At 38.8% G+C, this 10,142-nt stretch overlaps 1 protein-coding gene across 1 annotated transcript in view; it reads left to right on the plus strand.

The window, feature by feature from the left end:
• Positions 1–10,142, plus strand: part of MCCC2 (methylcrotonyl-CoA carboxylase subunit 2) — a 74,396-nt gene that overhangs the window by 32,211 nt on the left and 32,043 nt on the right. The window contains exons 7-8 of the mRNA XM_007129966.4: positions 2,457–2,570; positions 9,152–9,216. Of these exons, the coding sequence (XP_007130028.2) occupies positions 2,457–2,570; positions 9,152–9,216 (179 nt within the window). The remainder of the gene's footprint in view (positions 1–2,456; positions 2,571–9,151; positions 9,217–10,142) is intronic.

The following is a 10,142-nucleotide window of genomic DNA, read 5'->3' on the forward strand; positions in this document are numbered from 1 at the left end:
GTTCCCTTTTCTCCACACCCTCTCCAGCATTTATTGTTTCTAGAGTTTTTGATGATGGCCAATCTGACCGGTGTGAGATGATATCTCATTGTCGTTTTGATTTGCATTTCTCTAATGATTAATGATGTTGAGCATTCTTTCATGTGTTTGTTGGCGATCTGTATATCTTCTTTGGAGAAATGTCTATTTAGTTCTTCTGCCCATTTTTGGATTGGGTTGTTTGTTTTTTTGTTATTGAGCTGCATGAGTTGCTTATAAATTTTGGATATTAATCCTTTGTCAGTTGCTTCATTTGCAAATATTTTCCCCCATTCTGAGGGTTGTCTTTTTGATGGTTTCCTTTGCTGTGCAAAAGCTTTTAAGTTTCATTCGGTCTCATTTGTTTATTTTTGTTTTTATTTCCATTTCTCTAGGAGATGGGTCAAAAAGGATCTTGCTGTGATTTATGTCATAGAGTGTTCTGCCTATGTTTTCCTCTAAGAGTTTGATAGTGTCTGGCCTTACGTGTAGGTCTTTAACCCATTTTGAGTTTATTTTTGTGTATGGTGTTAGGGAGTGTTCTAATTTCATACTTTTACATGTACCTGTCCAGTTTTCCCAGCACCACTTATTGAAGTGTAATATCTTTACATGGTGACATACTGTAACTAGACTTATTTTGGTGATCATTTTGAAATGTATAGAAATATCAAATCCCTCTGTTGTATAACAGTAACTAACATAGTGCTGTAGGTTGATTATACTTCAAAACCAACCAAACAAACAAGCCCATAAAAAAAGAGATCAGATTTGTAGTTACCAGAGACGAGGGATGGGGGGAAGGGGAATTGGATGAAGGAGGTCGAAAGGTACAAACTTCCAGTTATAAGATAAATAAGTAATGTGATATAATGTGCAATATGAATAATATAATGAACACTGCTCTATGTTATATATGAAAGTTGTTAAGAGTAGATCCTAAGCGGTTTTTTCATCATAAGGAAAACATTTTTCTTCTATTTTAAAAATTTTGGGGACTTCCCTGGCAGTCCAGTGGTTAGGCTCCGCTTTTTTTTTTTTTAAATTTGCCACACGGCATGTGGGATATTAGTTCCTCCACCAGAGATTGAACCCGAGCCCCCTGAAGTGCAAGTGCGGAGTCCTGACCACTGGACCGCCAGCAACGTCCCTGATGGATATTTTCTAAAACTTACTAAGAATCATTTCATGCTATATGTAAGTCAAATCATTATGCTATATACTTTAAACTGATACAGTGCTGTATGTCAATTATATTCCAATAAAACTGAAAGAAAAAAAACTGGGTGATTGATAAGCAAAAGCATAAGTGATAAACACTTCTGTAGTATGTTGACAAAGAAATGTTACAGCCATTTTTCATAACATTACATGAAATAGGGGAAAATGCCTTTTGTGGCAGCCATTTAGATGGAAAAACGCTAACTCACGCTGCCTTTCACTTTTGGATTAATACTAGTGTGGCTTTTTTTTTTTTTTTTTTTTCCGGAACAGATACTTGTATGACTAGAAGGAAAACTGATGGCATATTGGAATTAGCAAAATCTACTTTCATGTGATAATTTAAGAAAATATTCACCACATACTTCTCTTCTTTTTCTCTGTGATATTGTTTATTCCTGTCTAGGGGTAATCAGCAAAACCCATATTTATTATGTGTCATACTAATCTCTAAGCAAGAATTTTTTTTAAGCTTTTATCATGGAAAATTTCAAACACACACAAAAGTAGAGAAAATAGTGTGGTGAGCCCTCAGGTATGCATCACCCAGCTCAACACAATGGACTTACTTTTTAGCAAGATTTTCAATTGTGATGCTAACATTAGTTTTATATTTAGAAGGTCTTATATTCAGGGTAACACAAAATTAACATTACTCATTTGGAGAATTATTTCAGTATTCCTTTGAGGTAAGTGGCAGTTGTTTAGAGGACTTATTATTACTGTTATTATTATTATTAGATTTAAAAGTTGTCCTTTCAGTATAATTTTGCTAATTTATGGATGGATTGTGAGTTTTTTCTCTCCATTAGTTGCTCAGGGTAAAGGTCTGTTTGGCCAGTCTTCTCTTTAACAGGGAGATTGTCCACAAGCTTTGTAAAGTGTGACATAAGTCCTTCAAAATGCTTTGATACAAAAGTTAGGAAACTATTCTAAACACTTAGAGGACTCCATTTTAAAAATGAAACACAGGGAGTTCCCTGGTGGCCTAGTGGTTAGGATTCCGGGCTTTCACTGCCGTGGCCCGGGTTCAATCCCTGGTCGGGAACTGAGATCCCACAAGCCACATGGCACAGCCAAAAGAAAAGAGAGAAACATGGGTACAAGCTAGTAATATCCCCTGGTACTGCAGTGTTTGTGGAACTATAGATCCAGGGACTGTGTAAATTCACTCTCTGAGCTGTACTGCATTAGTTTCTTGTGTGCTTGGATTCCAGATAGCAGTGGTCATGGGCTCCTGTACAGCAGGAGGAGCTTACGTGCCTGCGATGGCTGATGAAAACATCATCGTACGCAAGCAGGGTACCATTTTCTTGGGAGGACCTCCCTTGGTAAGAAGCTAGTTGTTTGTTTGTTTGTTTCTTTTTGGTAAGAACTTAGTCTTGTTTGCTTACTTGCTTGCTTGATTGAAGTAAAACATGCATAATATAAAATTTACCATTCTAACCACTTTTAAGTATACAGTGCTCTGGCATTAAGTATATTCACTTTGTTGTGCAACTATCACCACCATCCATCTCCAGAATGTTCTTATCTTCCCAAACTGAAACACTGTCCCCATTAACACTAACTCCCTGTTCCCCACCTCCTTTACTGCCCCGACAACCATGATTCTACTTTGTCTATGAATTTGGCTACTCTAGGAACCTCATTTAAGTGGGATCATATAATATCTGTCCTTTTGTGTTTGGCATATTTCACTTAGCAAAATGTCCTCAAGATCTATCCATGCTGTAACATGTTTCAGAATTTCCTTCCTCTTTAAGGCTGAATAATACTCCAATGTATGTACATACCACATTTTGTCTACTTATCCATCAGTGGACTTTGGGGTTGCTTCCACTTTGGGGCTATTTGGAATAATGCTGCTGTGACCATGAGTATACAAATATCTGTGTGAGTCCCTGCTTTCATTTCTTTTGGGTATATACTCAGAAGTGGAATTGCTGAATCATGTGGTAATTCTATGTTTAAATTTTGGAGGAATCACTTCCTTCCTCTTTATGGCTGAATAATATTTCATTGTATGGATAGGCTACATTTTGTTTATCCATTTATCGGTTGATGGACATTTGGATTGTTTCCACTTTTTGGATATTATGAATAATGCTACTATGAACATTCATGTATAAGTTTTTATATGGGTATGTTTTCATTTCTATTGGATATAAACCTACAAGTACAATTTCTGGGTCATATGGTAGCTCTAAGGTTAACATTTTGAGGAACAGCCAAACTGTCCAGAGCATATTTTACATTCTTGCCAGCAGTGTGTGAGGGTTCTGATTTCTCTACATTCTCTCCAACACTTGTTATTGTGTGTCTGTTTGATGGTAGCCATCATAGTGGGTGTGACATGGTACCTCACTGTGGTTTTGATTTTCATTTCCCTAATGGCTAATGATACTGAGCATCTTTCATGTGCTTGTTGGCTATTTGTATATCTTCTTTGGAGAACTGTCTATTCAGATCCTTTGCCCATTTTGTAACTGGGCTCTTGTCTTTTTATTGAGTTGTAAGAATTCTTCATGTGTTCTGGATACAAGTCTCTTATCAGATGTATGATTTGCAAATATTTTCTTCTATGGGTTGTCTTTTCACCCTCTTGATGATATTTTCCTTTGAAGCATAGACATTTTAAATTTTGATGAAGCCCAGTTTGTATATTTTTTTCTTTTTTTTTTTTGCTTGTGCTTTTGGTGTCCTATCTGTGAAGGTATTGCCTATTCCAATGTTGCAAAGATTTAATCCTTTGTTTTCTTTTAAGAGTTTTAAAATTTTAGCTCTTACGTTTGGGTCTGTGATCCATTTTGAGTTGTTTATTGGTGCGGTTTCAGAAAGGGGTTCGACATTTTTCTGTACGTGGACATGCAGTTGTCTCAGCATCATGTGTTGAAAGGACTATCCTTTCCCCCTTGAATGGTGCTGGCTGAAGAAAAATTCTTTTACTTATCTTTTCTTCTACTCAAGGTCAATAACAAACCAATAAATTGTTACGTGAAAACAGCAAGGTGCTTACACATAGTGTGTTAACTTTTGCATAAAGTGGAGGGGGGAATTATACATTTGTAAGCTTGTATATGCATAAAGAAACTGAAAAAGATAGAGTAAATGTTGTTTAAACGCAGAGGAGATGAAGCAGGGTGGGAGAGAGACCTTTGACTTTCTGAGTCTTGTGAAAACATTATCTTTTCAAAAGGTTAAGTCCCCTCACCCCCCAAGAAAAAAGAGTTAGAATAGCTATGAGTGGTGCTCTAAATTTTTAATACTAGCAAGCTTTATGGATCACTGGTAGGGCAGCTACAGGATTTGCAGACCCCAGTGCAAAAGGAAAATATGGAACCCTTTGTTCAAAAAGGAGAAAACTACTGTAAAAGATACTAAAATATGAAACATGTTCCCTTCTTCTGTGGTCTGTCTACCAGTCATGGTGTTTTTATTTGTTATTTAATGACAGGCACCACCCAACACCTGCCCCCGCCCCCACCAGGCATCTCTACTTCCCATGGGCCCACCATGTCCCCAAGGATGTGCTGCCTCCATGTGAGAATGTGCTTGGTACCCAGATGGGGAACGAGCAAAAGGCTAGCCCTTAGCATCACCCCCGGTCCCCCCCACCCCCAACACGCAGAGTGGCCTGTTGGAGAGCACACCTCAGCACTGCCAGCCCAGGACAGTGATGGGGCTGCCATGCTCTTCCCTGAGACACCATGGGGGGCACACCTGACCTCTGATCCTCCCTACACCTGTGTCAGGCCCCCACTGGGGGCGGGTGTAACAGGTGCTAGGCAGGGGTGGGGAGGAGAAGGTAGGGCAGGACCTAGGGCCCAGGCACCAGTCAGCAGGGAAGCAGGGAGCCAAGAACCCATCCCAGGGAGATGGGGGGAGGCAGACTGCACAAGATCTGAGGCTCTAAACCTCAACACACATGCTCCATTGTCCCATCAGACTTCACTTACAGAACACAAATTCAAAGATAAAGTTAGTTAGACTTTCACTAGGGTGACCACTGAGCATTAAACTCCAAGCACAGGGCCCTTCTGAGAGTGGGACCCTGTGCAACTTCACTGGCCACCTGCCTGTGATGCAGGCACTGAGGACTGGATTATGTCATCCTCGGCTCTTCCTCATCTCTCCTTTGGACATCTCCATTGTGATTTTCAGGAAAGCAGTTGTCACCCTGCTTTGCTTATGTCACAACATGATCCTAGACTTCAGAGTGATAAAGAGAGGCTGGGTGAAGACACAGGTAATTTCTACTGATTACAACAAAACATCCCATTATGTAAGTAAAATCCAAGAATATTAAATAGGTTAAAAGAATGTCAAGGAACTTCTAAAGCTATAATAAATCTACAAGTGGAGTAATTCAGCCATAAAAAGGAAAGAAGTTTTGACGCATCCTACAACATGGGCAAACCTTGGGCCAGACACAAAGAACAAATATTGTATAGTTACCCTTCTATGAAATATGTAGAATAGGCAAATTCATAGAGACAGAAAGTAGATTAGCTGTCGCCAAGGACTGGGAGGGGGTAGAATGGGGAGGGACTTCTAATGAGTATGGGGTTTCTTTTGGGAGCTATGAAATGTTCTGTAATTAGGTGGTGGTGATGGTTGTTATACAGCCTTGTTATATAATAAAAAACACTGAATTGTATTCTTTTAAATGGTGAATTTTTTGGTATGTGAATTATATCTTAGAAAGTAAGTTTATTGCTTCAAAAGTCTGTCAAAGAATTATCTGGTTTTGGAATATTAACACAAGTTTATTAAAAAGAGTATGTTAAAAGATGTTATACTTTGATGTTAAATAAGTGTGTTTTCCAAATGATTGTGTTAATTTTTAATAACTTTTACTGAGGATCAGATAAGCCTGAAGAGCTGCCTTTTCAAATGAATTAAAAGTCTCAAGGCATTATTCAAAACCCCTACAGCATAATATTAAATATTATTCTTCAATATTTCTCTAGCTATGTGTGATAGCAATCGTTGGTTAATTTACCTATGTGTAGTAAACTTTCCTGGGTAATTCTTGTTTATTTTTCACTAGAGAATAAGTAAAGATATGACTAAAATTTTAAAACATCTTTTTGGGAATATAGGTAGTATCATAATACTGAAATAATGCTAACTGTTTTGAAGAGAAGATTTTGTCTAAAGGTCAGCATTACAATGTCTATTCAGTGGATTCAGATTTAACTTGTGCCTTAGAAAGAAACAACGTAGCAGCTGAAGTCTGCAGTTCTGTTAGAGAACTAAACCTTGTTCAGTAGTCTACCATCAAAAGGCTGTATTTACAGGTAGAAAAAGCAGCAGCAGCAGCCTTATCTGCTTGAGAATTCTAAATTTTGATGCTTGTTTCACTGAAAATTGAGAAAAGGCTTTGTAGGTTTCACACATAATGTGAGGTTGTAGCTTTCAGTAGCTTAAGGTGGTTAGAAAAAAATGCATACTAATAAGGTAAAATTTTTTAACTTTTTTTTTTATATTGGAGTATAGTTGATTAACAATGTTGTGATAGTTTCAGGTGTACAGCAAAGTGATTCAGTTATACATATACATGTATCTATTCTTTTTCAAATTCTTTTCCCATTTAGGTTGTTACATAGTATTGAGCAGAGTTCCCTGTGGAGTAAGACAAATTTTTGAAGGAGTTTTTTTGTTCTCCTACCTTTTGTTTATCATCCGAACTTGTTATTTAATAGAATGAACAGTTTTCATTTTCTCTTGGACTTTTATCATCTTTATACATATCACAGTTTCAAACATGTTGTGGGTGTTCCATAAATATTAACTGATGACAAATCCTTATTTTTTCAGTTGATATCAGTCAGTTCCCTGAAAATGAATTATCATATATCAGACGTTTATTCGTTTTTACAACTTTAAATATCCAGGCACCTCTTATAAGTAGTTATTGTCTGGACTGAATGTTATTTTACACCAAATTTTTTGGGAAGAAGAGAATCATGAATTTAGTTCTGGGGGTGCATAATTGGAGGTGAAAAATTTAATTACCTCTCCCTGTGGAATAATATTTTATTTAAGACAGAGCTTTTGATGTAGTGAATAAGTCATTTCTATGCTGTATTTTAGATTAGTGTTCATTATTCTGATAAAAGCTTTTCTTTTATTACTTGAAGGAAAAGAAACAAATCGACCAACCCAAAGAAGTAGGAATCAATAAATGATTCCTAAAGGATCAGGTTGGCATTTAGCATTAAATGATTTTTCTTGCTTTTTCTTGTTCGAATTTCTCAGGCTATAATTGTCATTCTTTTTAAAAATTATTATTAATTAATTTATTTATTTTTGGCTGTGTTAATTGCTGTGCGTGGGCTTTCTCTAGTTGTGGCGAGCGGGGGCTACTCTCTGTGCGGTGCGCGGGCTTCTCATTGTGGTGGCTTCTCTTGTTGCGGAGCACGGGCTCTAGGTGCGTGGGCTGCAGTAGTTGTGGCTCGCGGGGCTCTAGAGCACAGGCTCAGTAGTTGTGATGAACGGGCTTAGTTTCTCCGCGGCATGTGGGGTCTTCCTTGACCAGGGATCAAACCTGCGTCCCCTGCATTGGCAGGTGGATTCTTAACCCATGTGCCACCAGGGAAGTCCCTATAATTAAGTCATTCTTAATTTATTACTTAAGGTGTCTTTCTTTTTGGTCATATTATGCTGAATCTTAGATGTGGGTAATCATGGAGATTTTTTTCCCCCATCTTAAAGATATTATACCTTTAAGAGTTTGTTTTTGATAGTCACTGGAATTTTTCAGCAAAGGTGAAAAAATAGCGTTACTTCAATATATGTATTGTGTCCAAAGATGAATAAATCACAGTTTCTGCCATCAAGGAACTCACAGTATAGAGGAGATGACAGAGACATACAAATTACTGACATATAGTCTGGTAGGCGCCGTGTTGGAGGTGTAGGTGGATTGCTCTTGAACCACAGATGAGCAAACATTGCTCTGTTAAAACCATGGAGCATCGCTAATGGTTAAAAGGCCTGGGCAGGTCAGGGAAAGCCACACAGAGCAGATAGGGCTTGAAGGATAATTGGGGATTCACCGGGTGGGTGAGAGGGAGAAGGGAGCCCAGCAGTAGGATCAGCATGTGCACAGACACAAAGGCTTTAACATGGGTGTGGAGGCAGAATAATGTAGGGGAAAGAGAGTGTGCTTTCAGACCAGGGATATCTGGGTTCAAATCAGGTTCCATCCCTTGCTCAGGGGCTGTGGGCAAGTTCCTTAGTGACTGTGGGTTCACATTTCTCGTCGGTAGATTAGAGACAATATTATCTAGGTTTACCTAGGTGGGTGGGATGAGAAACAAAATGTCTAGTTCTATGGAAGAAAGAATGGTAGATATAATCAGGTTAGGAGGTATGTAGGACAGCATTTTAATACAATAATTCCCCTGCATATGAACCTTCAAGTTGCGAACTTTTGAAGATGCAAACGTGCCCCTGTATGCCAGCTGTTGTACTGTACTACTGTACTTTTCAAGGTACTGTACTGTAAGATTTAAAATATTTTCTTTATTTTTTGTTTGTTTTTTTATGTATTATTTGTGTGGCACATGAACCTTCAAGTTGCGAACTTTTGAAGATGCAGACGTGCCCCTGTATGCCAGCTGTTGTACTGTACTAATGTACTTTTCAAGGTACTGTACTGTAAGATTTAAAATATTTTCTTTATTTTTTGTTTGTTTTTTTATGTATTATTTGTGTGAAAAGTATTATAAACCTATTACAGTATAGTACTGTATAGCCGATTGCGTTAATTGGATACTTAGGGGACTTAACGAACAAATTGGACTTACGAACGTGCTCTCAGAACGGAACTTGTTTGTTTGTAGGAGACTTTACTGTATCTCTGATGGAGAAAACTCACCATTGACTTTTATCCTTGTTGTAGGTTAAAGCAGCCACTGGAGAAGAAGTGTCAGCTGAGGATCTTGGAGGTGCTGATCTTCACTGCAGGTGAAACAGAAGCAGTTGTTTCTTTCCAGGATTGATTGTCACTTGTTTGTTTAAAAGAAGTGTTAAATTATTTTTTCCAGGTGTTAAACTTGCCAGATCAAACCAGTTTATTTGTTCTAGATCTGCTCTAATCTGGTCCAATTCTTTAGAGTTCCATTTCTAAGCAAGAACATCAACTTTTTTTTTTTTTTTTTGGTACGCGGGCCCCCCCACCGCTGTGGCCTCTCCCGCTGTGGAGCACAAGCTCCAGACGCGCAGGCCCAGCGGCCATGGCCCATAGGCCCAGCCACTCCGTGGCATGTGGGATCCTCCCGGACCGGGGCACAAACCCGTGTCCCCTGCACCGGCAGGCGGACTCTCAACCACTGCGCCACCAGGGAAGCCCTCAACTTTTTCATTATAGCCTAGAAAGACTGGAGAAACAGGTTTCTTATTTATTTAACAAACATCCATTGAGCACCTGTTTTGTGCCAGGCACTGTTTAGGTATTTGAGATAATAAGATAGACATTGTCTTTGATCTCAAGAAGCTTATAGTCTAGTCAGAGAGGTGGGCAATAAAGAAATAATCAGCAAAAAATTATATAAATATGTATACATGATAAGGGCTACAAAGAAGTATAGGCATATAGAAGGTGGGGCTAACCCAGTGGTGTGCAGGCATTATGCCTTTGTTTAATTAACACTTGTTAAGTGGAGCACAGGGTGCTGGATGGTGAGCCGTTGTTCAACAGCAGACCACAAGAGAATTTGAAATAGAGAAGTCTATCAGTCACAGGTCCTGGAGGAAGTACACAGCACACCTTGAGGGGCCACATGAGGCGGTCCAGGCAGAGTGCCCAGAGAGAGAGACACGACCTGGGGTACATGTTTTTATTAGGGTCCATGGTTGGAGTGCTTTGGGGTCCCCTGACTACAGCTGGATTG

The sequence above is a fragment of the Physeter macrocephalus genome, chromosome 8 (genome assembly GCF_002837175.3).
Source record: "Physeter macrocephalus isolate SW-GA chromosome 8, ASM283717v5, whole genome shotgun sequence".
Classification (NCBI taxonomy): domain Eukaryota; kingdom Metazoa; phylum Chordata; class Mammalia; order Artiodactyla; family Physeteridae; genus Physeter; species Physeter macrocephalus.